The following is a 23,350-nucleotide window of genomic DNA, read 5'->3' on the forward strand; positions in this document are numbered from 1 at the left end:
ACCACTGTAAAGTGGTACATAAGTCTAAGTGCTGTTGCTATTGCTATATGTCCATCATTCAGTTTGTACACCTGAATTTCCTGCTGTTTTTAATCCTAGCTTAGAATTTTGTGGCTGCTATTGCTGCTATCAGTGATTGCATTATGCATCAATGCATACCCCATCAATTTCAATTTCAATTTCAATTTAATTCAATTTATATGCCGCCCCTCTCTGAAGACTCAGGGAGGCTCACAATACTCTTAAAATCCTAATAAAAAACATTTAAAAATTAAAAACATTAAAACATTAAAACTCATTCATACCATTCATGGCCGGATCTTGCCAGATTGCAAGAGCGAGATCAACGACCCCAGGCCTGCCGGAAAAGCCAGGTCTTCACCACTTTTTGGAAGGCCAATAGGGTAGGGATGGTCCAGACCTCAGGAGGTAACTGGTTCCAGAGAGCTAGGGCAGCCACAGAGAAGACCCTCCCCCGCAGGCCTGCCAACCAGCATTGTTTAGCTGACGGGACCTGGAGAAGACCAACTCTGTGGGATCTTACCGGTCACTGAGAGCTATACGGAAGAAGGCGGTCTCGAAGATAACCTGGCCCTGAGCCATGTAGGGCTTTAAAGGTAATAACCACCACCTTGAATTGTGACCAGAGACCAATAGGGAGCCAGTGCAGCTCACGGAGAATTGGTGTAATGTGGGTGTACCTAAGTGCACCCATGACAGCTCGCGCGGCTGCGTTCTGGACCAACTGTAGTCTCCAAACACTTTTCAAGGATAGCCCCATGTAGAGCGCGTTGCAATAATCTAACCGTGAGGTGATAAGGGCATGAGTGACCATGAGGAGAGCCTCCCGATCCAAATAGGGTTGCAATTGGTGCACCAGGCGAACCTGTGCAAAGGTTCCCCCTAGCCACAACTGTCAGATGTTGCTCTAATCTTAGCTGTGAGTTTAGGAGGACACCCAAATTGCGAGCCCGTTCTGAGGGGGACAATTTCTCCCCCCGCCAGAACCAAGGATGGACAGTCAACATAGTCTTTAAGAGTCAATACCCACAGCCATTCGGTCATACTCTCCTGTGTCGGGATAATCAATTTTATGCAAGGCACAGGAAAAACAGTTAGATATAGGAGAAAACAGCAATTAATTACAGAGAGAGGAGAGGAGAGAAAACAAAAGGAAATCTAAGTAAATCTAATTATGGATTGGAAAAAATTTTTTGGTCTTTTGGAAGACCAGATTCATCTGGTAAAACTTAAGAAATAAATTTATTATTATTATTATTATAAGAATCAGTAAATTTTTCAAACCTTACTGCCAAAATGTGCAAAATGAAGGGAAATTATAATCTTAACTTTGTCAATAGCTGTAATTTCATTGCCAGGTTTGCTGTAGTTTCTCATGTTAAAATTGCATCTGAATAATCATAATGGCTTCCCACATCCCAACAGCATTTCAGTAAATAATAGCATCTGGTCCTCCTAGCAGTAATCCTTTCATTAATGCACCCTTTATTATTTGTCATCATTAATATGTATGACTTATACCATAGTCTTAGGGGGACAATTTCATCTTATTGTTTATCTTTTTTGTAGGTACCCTGCCACCAGGTCTGTGATTGGCATCTGTAGGAGAGGGGAACATTATGCAAAATTAGCAGACTTTGGAATTATGCATTCACATGACTTGCACATCATTCATTGAATCCTTTTTAATGCTTTGGCAATGGAAAATCACCACAAATGTAAGTTCAAGTGCTACTTTTCTAAGGAACATTATAAAGGTCCACTCACTAAGGAGATGGAATAAACCTTAGCAAATATTGAACAGTTGCATTGATTGGTTGATGGATTTATTTCATCTCAGTCAAGGTAATGTTTCTAACCCTGTCATTCAGGCTTAAATTAATGGATTCAGCTTGTCCAGTGGATGGACTCCCATCCCGTTCATATTGGAGGCACCATTTAAGGCAGGGGTGTAAAACTTGTGGCCCACAGCCTGGATGCATCACGCACTGGCCACACCCACCTCTGGTTTAGTGAAGAGGAAAAAAGTCATGATACGTTACGTGACGACAACGTGATACCACAAATTTGACACCCCTGATTTAAGGCACTTCCCGGTTGAAAGGATTAGCCAGTAACATCACCGTTGCTCAGGGGATGTCCATGGGAGCTCCTTTCATGTCCCCATTAGGGAACTGGAACGAATGATGGGAGCTCACCCCACCATACAGCAGCACTCGAGTCTTGCTAACAGGCTTGCTAACTTCCAACCCAATTTTTAGCCCACTTTTACTTTTTGCCAAACTCAAGGCTGTGAACATGCTTCATGCCCATGCTTCCTATTTTCCCCACATCAACAATCCTGTAAGTTGATGGGAACAAAATGACTGACCCAATATCACCCAGCCATCTTTTATGGCCAAGGGGAGACTTGAGCTTATGGTCATTTTCTATCCCAGAATCTTAGACAATACAGGTAGCCCTTATCTGGCAACTGCCTTGTTTAGCAACTGTTTGCAGTTACAACTGTGATGAAAAAAATAACTTAATGACCAATTCTCACACTTAAAGGTCTATAAAACAGATCTGTAATGCAAAAGAAAACTGAAATAAGATTATTAGCCCAGTTGCTTTTTCACTTTGCTTAATGACCAAGTTGCTGGTCCCACTTGTAGTAATTAAATGTAATGTAATTTATATTTATTTAATTTAAATAAAATAAATTTACTAAATATTTAATTACAAAGTAATTAAATATTTAGCTGCTTGGAATAATTGATAAAAATCAAACTTTTTAAACAATTTGAATCAGAACAAAATTTTTCTGTGAAAAATCTATCCTCCAAAATACCCTGAAGGAATAAAACCAGTGATGACTGAGCATAATTAGAAATAGACCAAAAAAGCTGCAAAGACTGGTCATTGGAAAACACCTGGAGAACCTACTACCAGAGGTCAGTCATCTACGGAGAGTATGAAGCTCTGCTAACCCTTCTAATATTTCATATCCCAATTGCTGTCTTTGACAGCATAATTTTCCATTTTTCCTTAAAGATGCAAAGGAATGTGTTAAGCCTCTGGACAGCTAAATTATCGATTTCCTGTTTTAAAATTTCCCCAAAACAAAAATAAAAGGGAATCTCCCAAATGTGAAGCTAGAAGTTTCAGATGACTAAAGAAAAAGCACACCTATTTTTTTTTCCTACTAAATACTACTTAAAAAAAATAACCTGTAACTATACAACTCATTTACTGAGAATATGCTAGCACAAAGAACATGCATGTTGCCATCAGTTGTCTAGAAAATGATCTTAGTTGTCTAAGATTTCTGAAAGGAATGAAGTAATTTAAAAGATAGTGAACAAGGGACATCTGTTAAGTAAGGCAATTTTTATAGCAAGGCCTGTTAATCTTCCTAGTACTTTAAATTATCTATCTTTTTTATTTGCAAATGCAGGTTTTTGAAAGTTAATCCTGCTGCTGCTGCATACCTACTACTGTTTTGCAGTTCCCATTTGCAGTTATACATTTACAAATGAATTTGTATTTGGTGCTATTCTTATAACACCCCTTTAGACATTGTTAAAACATTTATCAAACTCACTTTTTTTGGGGGGAAAAAACTATTTCACACTGTGGAAGAGCTACAGGTCTTTTAACCACTACCCTAACCACTCACAATCAAATTACATTTGCAACATCAAATTATTCTGATCTGAAACAATGTTCTGATTCTGAAACTGAAAATGTTTAAATTGTTTGATTTGTATCAATTATTCCAAGCATCTAAATAAGTCAATTCATCAATTCATTTTTATTGAGATGTTTTTCAAATGAACAAATGTAATTTGTTGAAATGATACTGAAGTTCTCAGATTCGTTTGAATAACATTTTATCGAATCTCCAAGTAAAATTCCCAATTTAATCTTTGCACCATCATAATAAGTACATAGAATTATAAACACAGTTTAGTAGTATCTATTAGATGAAACATCAAAATAATATATTGGATGAACCATTAAAATAATAATCCACAACAAGCAGCATTTCTGCACTCTTCCAAATACAGCTAGTCCTCAAATTACAATATTTTCTTTAGTGACCATTCAAAGTTATAATGGCACTGAAAAAAGTGACTTATGACCATTTTTCACACTTATGACTGTTGTAGTATCCCCATGGTCACATGATTTACATTCAGATGCTTGACAACTGACTCACATTTATGACAGTTGTGGTGTCCCAGAGTCATCTGATCCCCTTTTGCAACCTGCCGACAAGCAAAGTCATTGGGAAAACCAGATTCACTTAACAACCATTACTAATTTAACAACTGCAGTGATTTACTTACCAAATGTGGCAAGAAATGTCGTAAAATGGGGCAAAACTCACTTAACAACTTTCTCACTTAACAACATAAATTTTGGACTCAATTGTGGTTGTAAATTGAGGACTACCTGTAATACCATTTATCATATGATTGTATTTTTAAAAAATACAAAATTCCTATGGTGAATTTGCCTCTTTCAAAGACTAAAAAAGGCTACTTCTCCAATTCCACTCCAGTTATTTATGTCTTCTGTGTCAAATTATCCACATTTTATTATTGTGTGTCAAATGCTGTTAAAAACGTTACTTGCAAATGTCAGAAAAGTGCCACAAATTGTTCTTTCATGTTACTTATGAGAAATTGCAATAGATTATTGCAATTCTGAAAACTTGACATGAAAGGAGGAATATAAATGCTTTAACAGAAATAATGCATTTGAATTTCCCATATCAAATATACATGACTGTCACATACCATAAAAAAGTATAGATGCCATGAAATATTATTTCACTGTATATTACTTACTATGAACAGAAGTAGCAATAGTTGCCTAATGCAAGTAGTCTTTGATTTATGACCAATACTGGGTCCAGAATTTCTTTTGCTAATCAAGACAAATGTTCAGTGAGTTGCATCCAATTTTACAAGCTTTTTTTGCCACTGTTGTTAAGTGAATCACAGCAATCCCATGGTTGTTAAGCAAATCTGGCTTCCCTCATTGACTTTACTTGTCTGAAGCAAGCAGGGAGGAACTTCCTTTACCAGGTTAAACATTGAGCTAGAGATGTATCTAATGAGCTTCATGGTAGAGTGAGGACTTAAACCAGGGTCTCCCCGAATGCTTTAAACACTACAATGTGCTGGATATTTAAGGAACATATTTATTTTATTGAATTATTTCTGTATCAAATTTGGAAACCACCCATCTCATTCACATAATACTTTTCAACTGGTACCATCTGCAAATGCTTTTCTGGCATTAATACCCGTCATCCTAGTGTTTTTTTTTTCTCCTTTGAAAGCCTGATTAGGCAATTATGCTCACATCCTTAAACTTGTTCTAACAGTGCTATATAAATAGAACAAAACAAAACAGCCTGTTAGTTTCTGATAACATTGTCTTTTATTTATCTACTTTTGAAAAGGAGCAACATTTGGGGAAAAACACTATTATTGCACCGTAAAATAATAAAGCATAAATAAAAATATCCAGACAAATATATATTTTTTTTAAAAAAGTAAGAAACAAGATGCCACACTTTATCAAAACAGTGCTGAAATCTTTATTCATGGGATAAATGGGAGCTAACAAATAAACCCTGGCAAATGTTTGCTTTACTATAATAAATGTTCTGATATAAATCACAGCTCTTCACTGAGCTGGTGTTGACATAGAGAGGGTGTTGTGATTTATAATTTGTTTAGTTTTAGAGTACTGCGACTGAAATACCATTTTGCCTTAAACAGAGAAAACTCACAGAGATCTTTTGACATGATTGCACGCTGAAAACAGAGTTGTAAGGAAATAATTCTATAAGCATGACTTACAAAGCATGTAGCTTTTTACGGTAAATCGGGATCTTGGAAAAGAAGAACATTTAATAAAATACACGGATTATCAACTTCAGATTTTAAATTTACAATACAATTGGAAAGAGGAGAAAGGAAAGGCCATATAGCCTGGCGAGCACAGAAGTACAATCCTATATAGAGAGAACAACAAAATGATTAGGGGACTGGAGGCTAAAACATATGAAGAACGGTTGCAGGAACTGGATCTGTCTAGTTTAACGAAGAGAAGGACTAGGGAAGATATGATAGCAGTGTTCCAATATCTCAGGGGTTGCCACAAAGAAGAGGGAGTCAAACTATTCTCCAAAGCACCTGAGGGTAGGACAAGAAGCAATGGGTGGAAACTAATCAAGAAGAGAAGCAGCTTAGAACTAAGGAGAAATTTCCTGACAGTTAGAACAATTAATCAGTGGAACAACTTGCCTCCAGAAGTTGCGAATGCTCCAACACTGGAAGTTTTTAAGATGTTGGATAACCATTTTTCTGAAGTAGTGTAGAGTTTCCTGCCTAAGAAGGGGGTTGGACTAGAAGACCTCCAAGCTCCCTTCCAACTCTGTTATTCTATTCTATATCTGGAGGCACCGGATTAGGAAAGACTAATATAACATTCAATTGCCCTATTTTTTAAAAAAAGATATACAGTACATATGATGGTATGTGTATTGATTTCTGAGATGCAGACTGCACAATGCTGACTGGTGTAGAAGCCTGCCTCTACAGCAATTCATGGGAATTTACATTTATACAATCAGCATTTACACACAATGCTGATGAGTAGCATCATTGGAACGCACAGCTTCTCCAGTCTGTTCTTGCCGTGAATGCTCTAAGTAGAAAAACGTCTGAATGGGGCTCATGAAAAGTATCTAAATATTTGAAACTGCAAAATATACAAATATGCTATTTCAAGGTGCATTAGAACGAGTAACTTCCTTCAGTTTTCATCTCATAAATAAGATTAATGAATGAACCACAAATTCTTCTGGACAGAGAAAACAATGCACAGATTCCTCTGGAGGGAGCACATAGTAACATTCTTTTTTTTTGTATAGTCCCTGCAGAAAAAGAATCCGGACAGATGCTGTAGAGATTAAAAGCAGGGAACAACTTATAGTTTGATAGAGGACTGCCACGAAACTGGTTGTTTTTCACAAGATTGAGCAGCAGCATTTTGCAGGGTAGTCTTTGCTATAGACTTCATTCTCATTGCCAAAGACATAGAAAAAGTAAGGTTTGCCTTTCCATTCATATTTAACTTTTGTGAGTGGCACCAGCTCAACCGTTTGTCTCTGCAAAAGGAAAGAGAAAAGAGTTATATTTCTGAGATCATTTAGATCGGGTGTCTGCAACCTGCAGCTCTGGAGTCGCATGTGGCTCTTTCATCCCCCTGCTGTGGCTCCCTGTCCCTCCCATGAGTGACGTCGAGTTGACCACGCCCACCCAGGTTTTGTGGCTCCTGGTGATTTCTTTTCTGTGGGAAACAGGTCCAAATGGCTCTTTGAATGTTTAAGGTTGCAGACCCCTGATTTAGATCCTCTTCCAATGTGAACTCTACAGTTTAGGTATTAGACATAAGACTGGCAATTCAGACTGTCTAAGGTGGATATGCAAAAGGCAGGCCCTTCCCAACAGGAGCCTAAAAGTTATGAAATTCCTTTCCAAGTGCTTATACTTTTTCCATTCAGTACAGGCATTCAGGTGAGTCTCTTCAATGTTCCTCTTAACAGAAAATCAAAAGAGTTTATGTTTGCAGACCATTTTTTGTCAAAACAATCAATATGTTATTCTGATGCGGATATGACACTTGTTTGTAACTCGTCTTGCTTTCTTTGGAATATCACCTTGAGAGGACATTGCTTGTTTAGAAACATTGAAATAAAAAAGCAGTAAAGTATTAGCCCAGTGTATGAGTGCTGTGCTCTGCATATTTCCTTTTCCTTAGGAAAAACACACAAAACAATTGGAATCTGATGTACATGGTGAGGTATTGGTCATTTCATTCCCTTAGCATCCTATAACTAGTGGAGGAAGAAGAGGAAGGGAATTAATGATTTGCAAGCTCTGTGTTAATCCCAGCACCATTTTTATGCCACCCCTTCATCCCAAGACCGAGATCTACTGAGATTTAATTCAAAATTGAGGATGGAAATGTGTGATGAAATGCTGTCCAGAGGAAGGGAGTGCAGTCCAGAGGAGCACAAGACAACACAGTTTAGATAGTTTGTGTGAGAGAAAGAGGGTGAGGATGGCTCCTGCCTAATAGTTCCCAGGATACATGTTTTATGGTACAAGTAGTCTGCTTTAGTTTGGGATGATATCTGTTTATTGGTGAGGAATAATAAATAAATCTGTTTAGAAGAATCACAATGTGACTTTCTTTGTTTTGGGAACCTGACAGAAGGGAAAGAGGAGGTCAATCCTCATAAACAAGTCACTTGTAGCCCAGTTTTTATTTTTATTTTTTAAAGATGGAAAATAGAATGGAAAAGCCTCAAGATGCTCCTCAGGGGTTCTTCAAAAAGTATTTCAGCAAAGCCCCTTACTATCTTGATCCTCCAATTCTTCACATCTGGAAGCTTGGTGCCAGTTTTCAATTGTTATGGTTTTAACAGATTTTTTTAAACAGATTAACAGAGTTGGAAGGAACCTTGTAGGTCATCTAGTCCAACCCCCCACCCAAGCAGGAGACCTTACACCATTTCTGACAAATAGCAGTCCAATCTCTTCTTGATAGCCTCCCACAACTTGTGAAGGCAAGCTGTTGCATTGGTTGATTGTTCTCACTGTCAGAAAATTTCTCCTTATTTCTAGGTTGAATCTCTCCTTGATCAATTTCCACTCATTATTCCTTGCCTGCCTTTGGGTGCCTTGGAAAATAGCTTGACCCTCTCCTCTCTGTGGCAGCCCCTCAAATATTGGAACACTGCTATCTTTTAATAGATATATGCATATTTTGTTTCATTACAGATGTTGTTTTAAATGTTGATTGGGAGCCACCCTAGAGTTTGAAACGATGGGCAGTTATATGAATGTTTTCAATTAATAATATAGGCTGAAATAATTTCCACATTACAAGGGGGCGTTTTGTAAGCCTGTGGAAAGAAGGGAGGTAGACACATAATTCCTAATTCCTAGACAGAGAAACTTGATGAATATTTCTACAACCTCCAATTTTGCTTCCATGTGATGGAAATCAGTTCCCTGACCAAGCAGCTCTTTCACTATTCATGGATGCAAGTATTACAAATTTAGAATCATTGTCAGTTTGTAATCTTTGTAACATACATCAGTTGAAATATTATCTCAGAAAAACATGCTGGTGGAAAACTCTAATTTCTTTTGTTTTTTTAATTCTCATTGGTCCCCTCCTTTCCTTTCTGCTTGTTGTTTAATAAAGGCAAAAATAAGAAAGAACAACAAATTTCTGTTTCCATACATGATTCACAAGCATGTAACTTAACTCCGCCAAAAACAATTGGAACAAGTGTGCCTATTTTGGAGGGGGGGAATGTGTTTATATCAAATGTCTCTATAATATAAACACAATTGAGAAATTAATGTGACATTACTTAGAAAAAAGAACAGCATGCCACTGTTTTAGTCCTTTAACGATCTTTAGATCAGACTACTAGAATTTGTGAACTGAAGAATTCAAAGAACATTTGAAAATTTACATTTTGGGATATTTTCAGGAGAACAACTTTCACAAAAATTCAGGCCAATTTGTGGATTGTGACTTTTAGGTGCATTTTAAAATAAAAATCAATGATACATTAAATGATGTTATCTAGTTTAGGTAATCAAGTATCTGCTAGAAATCAACCAAGCTCAGAGAGCACCAAGGACCCCTCGTATTAATTCTGAGCGACAAATATTCTCCTTTATTGGAGAAATAATTTCTTGATGTTTAGCAGTATTAAAAGTGTGTCCTTTGCATTTTAGAGAAAAGGGCTTAAATAATAGCTGAACATTATTTCTGTGTTATCTAAGACCGACTGTGCCATGAGAAAAATATGGATTCCAATTCCCCATCAAAGTCTTATGGAAATAATTTTTCATTTTAGTTTTTTTTTAAGAGGAACCCTTTTGCCTCAAAAGTTAGTTTGGCTCTTGAGCATCATGTTGTCTTTAACAACCAGTTCTCTGGCCTACTGACTGGCTGGGTAGGCATGGCTGGGTGGTCATATGACTGAGTGGGCATGGCCAACTTGATGTTATTCACATCGAGGGGTGCTTAGCCTCACTCGGCCTCTTATGACCATGGGGATGCTGCAACGGTCGTAAGTGTGAAAAAGTCATAAGTCATTTTTTCAGTGCCATTGTAACTTTGAATGGTCACTAAATGAATTGTTGTAAGTCAAGGATTACCTGTACAAAAATACAAAAAGCTTCTTTGCCTGCAAAAAGCTGCCCTAAATACCAATCATTAGACTAGAAAAGGGGGAACATACACTGAAGATCAATGAGTCATAGCTGTCATGGAAAGCTAAACCATTCTGTCTGAATACCTTCCTTTTCCTCAATAATACCTACAACCCAGGGTTGTTGTTGTTGTTGTTGTTGTTGTTGTTGTTGTTGTTGTTGTTGTTATTATTATTATTATTATTATTATTATTATTATTATTATTATATTTGTATACCGCCCTTCTCCCAAAGGACTCGGGGCGGTGAACAGCCAGCAGATAAAATACAAAAAATACAAAATTTAAAACAATATTAAAATCCAATTAAATTAATTTGGCCCACAGTTAAAACCCCTATATTAAAACCCATAATTTAACAGTTTAAAATTAAAACAATTTAAAAAAGTTAGGTCAGGTCAGCCCGGCTTGATGAAACAGAAACGTCTTTAGGGCACGGCGGAAAGTGCGCAGATCTGGGATCCACCATATCTCCGGGGGCAGCTCGTTGCAGAGGGTAGGTGCCCCCACAGAGAAGGCTCTCCCCCTGGGAGCTGCCAGCTGGCATTGTTTGGCTGATGGCACCCTGAAGAGCCCCTCTCTGTGGGAGCGTACTGGTCAGTGGGGGGCTACCGGCGGCAGAAGGCGGTCTCGTAAATACCCGGGTCCTAAGCCATGGAGCACTCTAAAGGTGGTAACCAATACCTTGAAGCGCACCCGGAAGACCACTGGGAGCCAGTACAGCTCATGTAGGAGAGGTGTTACATGGGAGTGCCGAGTCGCCCCCATAACCATCCGTGCGGCCACATTCTGGATCAGTTGGAGCCTCCGGGTGCTCCTCAAGGGGAGCCCCATGTAGAGAGCATTATAGTAGTCCAAGCGGGACATGACGATGGCATGAGTGACCGTGCGTAAGGCATCCCGAACCAGAAAGGGACGCAATTGGTGGATCAGGCGAACCTGATAAAAGGTTTGCCTGATCCACCAGTTTTGTGGATCCTTTGTAACCTTTTGTAACCAAAAGGTTACAAATCATAATAAAATATTGGTAGTGATACATTATTTATTTTTCTTTTTATTGATTTATATATTGCTGGACAATGAAACCTTTTTGTAAAGGATTACGGTTAGAGTTACTAGGCTTTAGATGCAATGGACAAAATTTGCACCCAGACATCCCCTGAAATAAAGACTAAATTCATTATATATGAAGTAATCTGAATAGTTCACTAAGCCTGCATTATTTCCATCACTTTCCATTATATGTGTCTTATTATGAAGTAAACAAATGCTGCTGTTTATGCAATTTGTAGTAACGTGTGTCATTACGTAAGTACATTATGCAAGTGACATAAACTGACATAAATTGATGCGGATAATAGAAAGTTGGATTATATGGATATTTGGAGGTTAAAAATTCCCTATTTCTTAATGGTCCCTTAAAGTAAGGTTTTACTTTATTATTATTTGCAGCAGTTAAAAACAAAAAAAGGATAAGAAAACTTTCATAAATGCAAAAAAATAATAATAATCTGATTGCAAAACATCCTGCAAAAGGAAAAGGAAGAATAATCTAACACAGAATAAGCTAAAATAAATCTAAGATAAATTCTTCATCAACTTGAAATATCCCCTTATACAAACATTTTCAAAACATATTGGGGAAAAACCCAAAAGAGCTACTTAGTAAGTCAAGAAGGTTTTTAAATAAAGTGAACATGAAAATAATAAATAAAAATGAAAATAATGTTTCATTTTTAAAATGCAATTGTTCTCTTTGGCACTCACCTGTTTCAAGATTCGATGCTCACCTGAAGCAAACATCATTTTGTGTTGAGCAATGCTTGTCCTTGAATAATCTTTAATGGATGATTCTGGGAACTCAATTATGGGACGTACCTGGTATGCAGATAAAGGCCACAAAATACACTTTTGCATTAGATTATTTAGCACTTTGGACTGAACTACTGCACAGCATGACTGCATAGAACCATCAACTTTCTCTTAATAAATGGTTGGAATTGTATATCAAAAAGCATACATCCATCACTAAAAGTTTAAGAAAATGTAGCTGTCTTATTTTTTTGTACAGAGGACATGAGTAGTCTAAATCAGTGTTTGTTAATCTTGGCAACTTTACATATGTTGGCTGGGGAATTCTGGCAGTTGAAGTCCATAGATCTTAAAGCTGCCAAGGTTGAGAAACACTGGTGTAAATTATTGCATGCAAAATTAAACTATGCTGTTGGCCAGAAGCATGCAAAAGCTTCCAGATTTAATCGTCAGTATCTTCCAATCAGTGGTAGGCTTTAAATAATTTAACAACCGGTTCTCTGGCCTACTGACTAGCTGGGTAGGAGTGGCTGGGTGGTCATGTGACTGAGTGGGCATGGCCAGCTTGATGTCATTCACGTCAAGGAGTGCTTAGCCTCGCCTGGCCCTCGTGACCATGGGGATGCTGTAATGGTCATAAGTGTGAAAATCAATCATAAGTCACGTTTTTCAGTGCCATTGTAACTTTGAATGGTCACTAAATGAACTGTTGTAAATCAAGGATTACCTGTACAAAAATACAAAAAGCTTCTTGCTCATAAAGTGAAACTCTTGGTATTATACATATGTGTGGAAAAACTCTATAATGGACTAGAGAGATCCCTTTTGGAGTGCTTTAATAGATTCTTGAGTTGAACAAGGGATTGAATGACCAATAAGAAAACTCTAGCACTCTGTTCTAGCATTTTAGAGCAGTCTACATTCTATCTTCCAATATTCTTTTATAAATACAGGTAGTCCTCGTTTAGCAACTGCCCTGTTTAGTGAGCACCTGGAGTGACTCTTTGTAGTTATGACAATGATGAACAAAATCACTTTATAACCAATCCTCACATTATGGTGATGAAAAAAATAATTTTATGACCAATTCTCACATTTATGACCTTTGCAGGTCTGTAAGGCAAAAGAAAGCTGAAATAAGATCATAAGCACTGTTGCAGTTTTACATAACAATCACTTTCCTTAACAACCGACTTGCCAGTCTCAATTGTGGTTGCTGGATAAGGACCACCTATTTATTCTTCCAGTAATCTTTGCATACGTATTTGTGGCAGTATATATCTTACCAAGTTATGCTCATCGCTATGTATTTTTCTTCCAGTTACTTCCTGCAGATGGTAAACTGGAAATTCAGATTTGTTGTCTGCTGTGTATTCTAAAATATTATTCGTCCTATGAGGGGGGGAAAGTTATATTTGCTTGTTATGATGTCAATTTAAAGCTGAAATTGACTGAGTACATGTTAATAAGTTTGACAATGCATTTGGTTAACTGCATGAATATATTTTTCTTCCAATGATTAAAAGTCAGATAAATAAAGAAAAAATGGTATTCCAAATTCAGTTGAGGCATATTCAAGGAGGGATGCTAAAATATCAGAGCATATAGAACTAAGCCACAAAGTCTAACTTAGTATTGGACAGGTTCCCCATTTTTTACAAAAAGAACACTAAACAGAAATCCTAACATTATAATTTGATCTGATTTAAAGTGGCCTTACTCGAAGTCATAGATAAATGAATGCTATGAATTGGGATAATAAAATGGTTTATTAGAACATAGAATCATAGGCTGGAAGGGGCCTCAAAGGTTTTCTAGTCCAATGCAGGAGACCTTATATCATCCTGGTCACATGGTTGTCCAATCTATTTTTGAAAACTTCCAGTGATGGAGCACCCACAATTCCTGGAGGCAAACTATTCCTCTGATTAATTGTTCACAAAATATCTCCTTACTTCTAGGTTGGATCTCTCATTTAACAAGCATTCACCCATTACTTCTTGTCTGACCTCAGTTGCTTTGGAAAATAAGTAAGTCCCCTCTTCTCTGTCACAGCTCCTCAATTATTGGAAGACACTTATCATGCCCCCCACAGTGGTGGGTTTCAAAAAATTTTACTACTGGTTCTGTGGGTGTGGCTTGGTGTGCGTGGCATGGTTTGGTGGGCGTGGCTTGGTGGGCATGGCAGGGGAAGGATACTGTAAAATCTCCATTCCCATCCCACTCCAGGGGAAGGTTATTGCAAAATCTACATTTCTTCCCAATCAGCTGGGACTCGGGAGGCAGAGAATAGATGGGGGCAGGGCCAGTCAGAAATTTTACTACCGGTTCTCCGAATTACGCAAAATTTCTGCTACCGGTTCTCCAGAACTGGTCAGAACCTGCTGAAACCCACCTCTGACCCCCACCCATGTAGCCCAGAGATCAGAAGCTTTATGACTTATGGTCTTAACCCTACCCTTAACAATTTTCAAAGAACTAAAACTTAGATGAAGGAAGAAAGTATTTTATTTTATTTATTTATTTATTTATTTTGTCAAGCATATATAAGATAACAGGTAAAAGTATAAACATAATTTGAATACATGAAAAGAGTAAGTAAAAAGGAATATTAGGACAGGGATGGTAGGCATGCTGGTGCACTTATGCACGCCTGTTACAGACCTCTTAGGAATGGGATGAGGTCAACAGTAGACAGTTTAAAGTTAAAGTTTTGGGGGTTTGGGGAAGAAACTACAGAGTCAGATAGTGTATTCCAGGCATTGACCACTCTGTTACTGAAGTCATATTTTCTGCAATCGAGTTTGGAGCAGTTTATCTTGAGTTTGTATCTATTATTTGCTTGTGTATTGTTGTGGTTGAAGCTGAAGTAGTCATTGACAGGAAGGACATTGTGGCAGATAATTTTATGTACTATGCTTAGGTTTTGCTTCTCCACTCTGGCAAAATATGTGTAATCCAAAATCTTATGCACCCAATTATCCATGATGGAGTTGGTCATATTGGGGAATATATTACCGGGACAAAAAAAAGAGACATATGGCCCTTAAAGGCCTTCTTACATGTATTTTTTCCTCCAAATGACCAAAGAGACTTACAACATTCTTTCTATCTTACCATGTGATTGAAAGTTCAGTATGATATAGCAGTATGCCTTTCCAGTCACAATGGTAACACATATTCCGCCCATTGCCACGGCAACTGAAGCAACTGTAAAAGAGAGATCAATGTTTGAATTAGACCTTATGATATTATAAGTTTTCCTCTCTTGGCAAACAGTAAATAAATATCACCAACTTCGTCATCATCACCATAATTTTATTTCACTCACAGGTAGTCTAGAATAATGCAAAATTAAATTTGCCATCAGTAATTGCATCAGTTTAGAATATAAAAGTGCAAAAATTAAAGGTATTGGTGTCTATCTATCATTATCAGAAACTTCTAATATTATTAAATAATATGGCTACATAAGAGAAAAGATACAACGTAAAAATAAAGTGTGGTAAATATGATAGATATAGAAGATAACTTAAAAATACCAAAAAATATAAGAAATAACTAAAGCTGAGCAGTACTAAAACAACTACAAACATTATAATCTTTTTGTTGTCAATGTAAAGACTCACCTTATTTTCTATTAGAAATAAAATCAAAATCTCTACTCAGGATTTATGGGTTCTAAATGAGATTTAATTCCGTTATTTAAATTCTTGTAACCCTATCACTTCCTTTTAAATAAGATAAGATAATAATAAGATAATTATCTTATCCAAAAGAATTCTTTAATAATTATGCTATGAAAGAACCACTTTCTACTTTAGATAGCTGCCAAAGAACTTGATAAATGTGGCACACATGCTGGGTTCATACAATGGCCAATCCTGTTTGTAAAATTCTGTGTTATCTATACTTCTGGCTCAGAAAGAAACATTTCCTGCTAAATTTAAGGCTTTTTCCATCTGTGGATTTTACATGAGCCTTTTCTTTAAAAAAAAAAATGGCCTACAGATGGTTTGATTTCAATTGCTGCTGTCTACTTTCTCACACAGCCGCCATATTGGTTCAACAAATTTCCCGGGTGAAATTTAGCCCTCCTGTGAATCATTTTCACTAGGACATGATACAATCATTCTATTTTCCCAAACCAAAGTGATAGCCTTCCTTATCTGCAATAGCAGCAAAGGTGCAAAGGCCATAGGCCAGGGGTGGGCAAGTGTGGCCCTTTTACAACCTGTGGACTTCAACTCCCAGAATTCCTGAGACAGCCAAGTGTGGACTTCTGGGAGTTGAAGTCCACAGGTTGTAAAAGGGCCACTGTTGCCCACCCCTGCCATAGGTCATCTGCTTGTGACAGATCAGGGCCTCTTCTAGGAAAGAGGCAATGGCAAGCCACTTCTCAAAAACCATGCTGAAAACCACTGATTAGATTCACATTTTGCTGAAGGAATATTACTGCAAGTAATATGCAGAAAGTGCATGAGGAGAAATCCTGAATGTTAGACCATGTAGATCTCATATATATTTATGTATCTATATCTCATTGTCATCATTTTAGTCATTGTCTATCAACTGCAGGATAAGGGCCTCTTCCACACATTTCCAAGCAATACGATCCTGAGCTTTCTTTTGCCAATTGGGCCTGCAATGCTGCTGATGTCATCAGCACATCTTATTTTATTAGGTCTCTTTTGTGGAAGCTTTTTATCAAGTGGGATCCATTCTATGACTGCCTTGGTCCACCTGCCATCAGTTCTTGCTATATGACCAGCCTATTTCCATTTCCTTTTCAATTCTTTTACACTGTTGATGATGTTGTATACCAGTGATGGTGAACCTTTTCGGCACCAAGTGCCCAAATGCAAGCGCTTGGAGTGCCAAAAACCCAAAGACCAGCTGGCCGGTACGCATGCAGGCGCTGGCCCCCTGGTCTTTGGGTTTCCGGCGCACGCATGCGTGCTGGCCAGTTGGTCTTCGCGCGTGCCAGAGTGCTGGAAACCCGAAGACAAGTGGTCTGCGCTCGCATGCGCAACGGCCAGCTGGTCTTCAGGTTTCCAGCGCTCCAGCACACATGAAGACCAGGTGTCCAGCGCGCATGTGCACGCCAGAAACCAGAAGAGCAGCTGGTGATGGCGCGTATGCCCACAGAGGACTCTGCGTGCCACCTCTGACACGCGTGCCATAGGTTCACCATCACGGTTGTATATTTTCATTTGTCCTCTCTCTATATATATATCTTTCTCCCTATATTTATTTATATCAATATACCAGGGGTGAAATCCAGCAGGTTCTGACAGGTTCTGGAGAACTGGTAGCGGAAATTTTGAGCAGTTTGGAGAACCTGTAGTGGAAATTGTGAGTAGTTCAGCGAACCGGCAAATACCACCTCTGGCTGGCCCCAGAGTGGGGTGAGAATGGAGATTTTGCAATATCCTTCCCCCAGGAGTGGGGAGGGAATGGGGATTTTGCAGTATTCTTCCCCTGCCATGCCCACCAAGCCACACCACACCACACCCACCAAGCCACACCCACAGAACCGGTAGTAAAAAAATTTGGATTTCATCACTGCAATACACCCACACATTTATCTTTTCTGAAAGACCTAGATGAGGTATGACAGCCCAATAAAAACTTATAGTAAAAACTATTATAAGAATAGAAATGAAGTTTGGATTGAAGCAAAGCTTACCGCTTGTTTCCTGTGCCTGAACACCATGAGCAGGAACTGTTGTCAGATGAATTGAACCCAGTACCATTACAAGCTGAACACTTTTTCTATATTTGAAAAAACACAGTATAATTGAAATTTATTTATTTAAGAACAATAACGTCATCAACAACAAGCAGCTAAATTTCCATATTATTTTTGGTGGATCTACAATAAAAACCATCAAACCAGAGATAAGACCAGTGACATTCAAACCAGTATCAAAGATACCAAAAAGAAAAGCTGTTTTGAAATGAGTATTTTAGGGCTTCTCAGAAAGGTAGCCAAGAAGCCCACCCCTCAGTTCAACAGGGAACAATGCTCTGCTTTGAGAGATAAGCTTCTTTTCAGATGGCTTACGATTCAGTGAACATACCGGTACATCCTCTATTATAAAGGGCAGTCTTTTAATCAGAAAGCTGTCCTTTAGATTTATTTTTCAGAAACTCTCTTTAGCCCTTTATTTCAGGTTACTTAACTTTTACCATATAAATAGTGCCATTAGGATAGTCTTTCAAATATATGTGGAAAATATGAAAATTGCATTGTCTTTTTACAATAAGTACATTTTGATTTTAAGCCTTGATAGTACAGGGGTTTAGTGCACCCTGTTATTAACACAGCTGCCTGCAATTTCTGCTGGTTTGAATCTCTCCAAGGCTCAAGGTTGACTCAGCCTTCCATCCTTTCTAAGGTAGGTGAAATGAGGACCCAGTTTGTGGGGGCAATAAGCTGACTTTGTATAAAATATACAAAAGAATGAAGGCTATTGCTTAACGCATTGTAAGCCGCCCTGAGTCTCCGGAGAAGGGCGGCATATAAATCAAATTAATATATATATATATATATATATATATATATATATATATATATATATATATATATTAATTAGAATATGTGTTTTCCTAAATTTTCTTGATTTTGCTCTCAAATTTTCCCTTGTAAACCAATATTATAGCCACAAACAATTAAGTTTTTTAATCATTTATCCACCTATTTCAGATTTGCCCATATTTCAGGCTGTCCTCTATTTTCAAGAAAATACTGTATGATCACTGTAGCTCTGGTTTTATTACAAGGTGCTGGCTATCACCTTTAAAATCCTTCATGATTTGCATTTGATCTAAAACTAACAGCCAAATTTGCAAAAAAAAAATTATTTCCTACAGGTACAGAACACATACTGCAGTTTGCACCTCCCCTTCATGAATGAAAGACCAGGTCTCTTAACTGCCTTTTGAAACTGAAATACAACCACCCAAACCAGTGGTGGGTTGCCCCCGGTTTGCACCGGTTCTATAGAACCGGTAGTAAAACCGGCAGAAGGCTCCGCCCACCAACCCTGAAGTCATCAGAACGCTTCTGCGCATGTGCAGAAGAGCGCATGCACACACTCGCTTCACTCACATACGTGCACAACCCTGTTACAAACCGGCAGTAAAGGTAAGTAGAACCCAAGCCTGATCCAAACTGAGTCAAATTGTCTAGTTACAGGTATTGACTTACAAACCATGTGCTTGGTGACAAGTCAAAGTTACAACGGCACTGAAAAAAGTAACACAACTATTTTTCACAATTACAACCACTGCAGTATTCCCATGAACAAAATTTGGATGCTTGGCAACTGGCATGTGTTGTTGATGGCTGCAGTGTCCCACAGGGGAGTCATGTGATCACATTTGCGACCTTCAGGCAAGCAAAGTCAACGGGGAAGCCAGATTCACTCAACAATCCTGTTACTAGCTTAACAACTGCAGTGCTTCACTTAAAAACTGTGGCAAGAAAGGTTGTAAAATGGGGCAAAACTCACTTAACAACTTAACAATGGAAATTTGGGGCACAATTATGGTCGTAAGTCGAGGACCACCTGTATTTGTATCACCTATTTTCCTGGATTTGGGATGGTCATGTATTCCTTCTACTCACAATTTCTGTACAAAAGGAAGCACTGATACCTGACAGGAATATTGTAATGCTTCTTGTGCTGACTTACTGTGCCTTTTCCTTTACATGATTGGCATGTAATTGCACCACGCCCTTTGCAGTTCTGACAATTCTGAAAGTAAAGCAAAAGACACATAAGCAAATCATTAGAAAGACTCTGTTGACAGGATAATCCTACTTCACTTGAGAATTAGTGTGCCCAAAAATCAATTTTATTAAGTTTTCTTAAAATAACAGTAGACCTCAGCAAGAAGACAACAGATTCCTGCCCATATTTTTTTTCTTTGACATCCATATGCCTTAGGCTTCCTCAAAACTGTATATTTCCAACTATGAATACACAAATATCAAATGTTCGATGGGAGTCTTGTGGATATCTAAATAATATAAATTGAATTAATTAAATATCTCTACAAATGTAATAAAAAGAGAAAAAGCTCCCAAAATGATTTCAGAAAGTAATTGTCCCTTGAACTGAGTATTAATTTTCCTACAGAAAAATATTAATTTCTACTTAAAATCCCAGACATTACATACTAATTGAATCACTCAAGGCTATTAATAGCAATGAAATGTCATTGGTTCATTTTACAATTAGTACAAGAGTTCAAAAGACAACATTTAGAAACCTGTAGCTGTTTACTTTACTTGGAATTTATTTGGATTTACTATTAGTTAGATTAAAGTATGTTTAACAACTTAACTTTAAAAAGTTTAATTTATCTTTAAAATTAATATCTTACATCAGTTCTATTATTTTTGCTTAAAGCTCACACACAAATAAATTATCCATGCATATCGCATTGCATTCATGTCAGAAATTCTGAGGTGTTTCCGGGTTGAAAAGATTAGCTGGTGACATCACCGTTACCTGGAAGATACCTAGGTGGGGATCCTTTCATGTCTCCTACAGGAGCTGGAGTGAAGGATAGGAGTTCAACCCATCCCACACCAGCACTCAGGTCCCAAACAAAGGCTTGCTGCTTGTCAACCTAGCATTCTAACCATATGAGCCACCATGCTCCCCATCCATGTAAAAACTTTTTCTCTATTTGTAGTGGTATGTGGGAATGACCTTGAGAGAGAGGAGGAGGGTGTCAGACTCATGAGATAGTCAGACAAAAAACACAGCCAGGAATATTAGCTCTATCTTTATGGTAAGCTGACATTAATAGAATCTTGCAAGTCTGAAAGTACATTTTTCCTTGTCATCTGTACAGACCAAGAAACTAGGGAGTCCTTCTGAGACATTTGCCACACCCGCTGTCAAGCAGAATGTTGCAACTATTATTGCTTCTCAGCTTGCCAACGAACTATGGGGAGAGGGAAAGAATAGATATAGAATATAACTTCCAAACATCAAGATTCCAGCCAGTTCCAGTTGTGGGATTCAGCCAGTTTGCACCACTTCGGGAGAACCAGTTGTTAACTTTCTGAGCAGTTTGGCAAACTGGTTGTTGGAAGAAATCATTAGGGCAGAGAACCGGTTGTTAAATTACTTGAATCCCACCACTGCGTGAGACCCAAGGACATTTCGGCAGGTGTTTACCAGAGCCAAAAGACTCTCTCACAACAATACCAGGAGACTCCATTGGACAACGTGACCTGGTCTAATAGGGGGAGAGGAAACCTAAACTTTAACTATGTGGGTTTGCACGGGAAATAGTTAGATCTGGTTTTGCCCTCATCTTTGCTGAAATGATGTACGCAATGAAATTTTGCATTAAGAGATTGGATCGTCTCAGCTGTGCTTGTTTTGATTGGGTTTGTCAGTCAGAACATTGACACCCATATTCCTTCTCTGGGCTCAACTGGTTCTTATCTGGCTATTGCCTAGTTTATGGCTTTTCTTCTTCTCTTCTGAGATCATTCCCGCATATTGTTACAATATGTAATCAAATCCCTGCTTATGACAATTTTCCCACTTTCCCTAACTAAAATGCATAAGAAAGACTATATAGAATCATAGGTGTGGAAAGACCCTGGTGATCTTCTGAAAATATAAATAATAAATATATTATCATTATATAATATGTGTAAACCAGAAGATTCCCTTGCCAAATATAAATAAAGATAAACTTTAAAGTTTATCTACTAAAATACTTAGAGTTTCAAACAGTAAAAACTACTCTTGCTACAATGATCAGAGAGTGGAAAAGCAAATTTCACATTAGAGATGGTAAGTCATTTCACAGAACTTAAAAGTAACCATAACAAAAAAGCAAATAATCAAATGGATAAGGATGAATCAGGGAAACACAATTTGATGTCACTTCCTGTAACAAGAGCCATTAATTGGCTGTAACACTGTATTCACAAAACTGACTTGGTTGCCTTATTGAACACACTTTAGAAAAGCAGCATAAACTCTAAGAAGACTAAGAAATATTTGTTATACCCCTAGGGAATATGAGTGGGGCACTGGGATATGCATTTCACAGTCTGTAAACAAGGGAGGTGGATCCACGGGGATTTCCCAGGGGGTAGGCGGAGGTACAACATCAGCTGAGTCGACAAATCCACCTGGAAGACAAACACACAACCCTCCTCAGTCAATCAGAAACTAAATAACAAAACAGCACAATTGTGAATTGCATTCCTTTAGGTATTTTGGCCCCAAAGTAGGCAAACACATAGCTTCAGCTGATGAGATATACTGCTTTAATAGTGTTTCATTAGGCAGTACAGATTTTTTTTAAAAAAAATATTGAATAATATGCCATGTGTGAGTATTGTAGCAATTTTTAAAAACACATTTAAAAAAAACACTGCCCAGAGTCATTGTATGAGGGAGATGAGCAGTCTCGAAATATGATATGTAAACATAAATAAAATAAATTTTCCCAGGATCCCTTCAACAACCTCAGGATGTTTGATGTCTTTCCAATTTTCTCTACCCACCCCATTAAATCCAACAGCAAGAACATGCTCCTGTTAATTAAGGAAAGCTTTCTAATGGGATCCAGGAAGCACAGTTTTTCTGTCTTGGTAATTGCCCTGTGGAACACCCAACCACCTGAAACCAGATTAGCCCTGTCCCTAACCCTAACCTTAACCCTAACCCTAACCCTAACCCTAACCCTAACCCTAACCCTAACCCTAACCCTAACCCTAACCCTAACCCTAACCCAGGCATGGGAGCCAGGAAGTTAATGGAACCCACTATCATTATTTTGAAGGTATTACCACTGGTGGCCTTTATTATTTTCTTTTTTTCCCTCTTTGATTATGTTCATTTTGTTATTTTGATTTTAACATATTTATTTTTATGTTTAAACTTATTTGCCACCCAGAGTCACCAATAAAGAATATTTGTATTTCAGGATTGAAATGAGGGTTCTTGGTGCTCTCTGAGCTTTGGGTAATGAAATATCTGCAAGAAAACAATCTGTAATGAAACATCTGCAAGAAAACAATCAAGCTCAGAGAGCACCAAGAACCCTTAGTCAGGGTTACCTTGGCAAGATGAGCAGCCAGGAAGGAAGGAAGGAAGGAAGGAAGGAAGGAAGGAAGGAAGGAAGGAAGGAAGGAAGGAAGGAAGGAAGGAAGGAAGGAAGGAAGGA

The 23,350-nt window shown here is 38.0% G+C and overlaps 1 protein-coding gene across 1 annotated transcript in view; it reads right to left on the reverse strand.

Annotated features, from left to right (window-relative positions):
- Nucleotides 1-7,051: 7,051 nt before the first annotated feature.
- Nucleotides 7,052-23,350, reverse strand: part of LOC139309495 (protein SSUH2 homolog) — a 32,889-nt gene continuing 16,590 nt past the window's right edge. Inside the window, exons 8-14 of the mRNA XM_070933581.1 lie at nucleotides 22,186-22,310; nucleotides 19,837-19,899; nucleotides 17,826-17,911; nucleotides 15,254-15,346; nucleotides 13,423-13,528; nucleotides 12,092-12,202; nucleotides 7,052-7,192 (exon numbers count right to left, since the gene is read on the reverse strand). Coding sequence (XP_070789682.1) covers nucleotides 7,052-7,192; nucleotides 12,092-12,202; nucleotides 13,423-13,528; nucleotides 15,254-15,346; nucleotides 17,826-17,911; nucleotides 19,837-19,899; nucleotides 22,186-22,310 — 725 coding nt within the window. The remainder of the gene's footprint in view (nucleotides 7,193-12,091; nucleotides 12,203-13,422; nucleotides 13,529-15,253; nucleotides 15,347-17,825; nucleotides 17,912-19,836; nucleotides 19,900-22,185; nucleotides 22,311-23,350) is intronic.

The sequence above is a fragment of the Pituophis catenifer genome, unplaced genomic scaffold, assembly GCF_029215685.1.
Source record: "Pituophis catenifer annectens isolate HBS135680 unplaced genomic scaffold, rPitCat1.0.hap2 SCAF_2, whole genome shotgun sequence".
NCBI classification, from domain to species: domain Eukaryota; kingdom Metazoa; phylum Chordata; class Lepidosauria; order Squamata; family Colubridae; genus Pituophis; species Pituophis catenifer.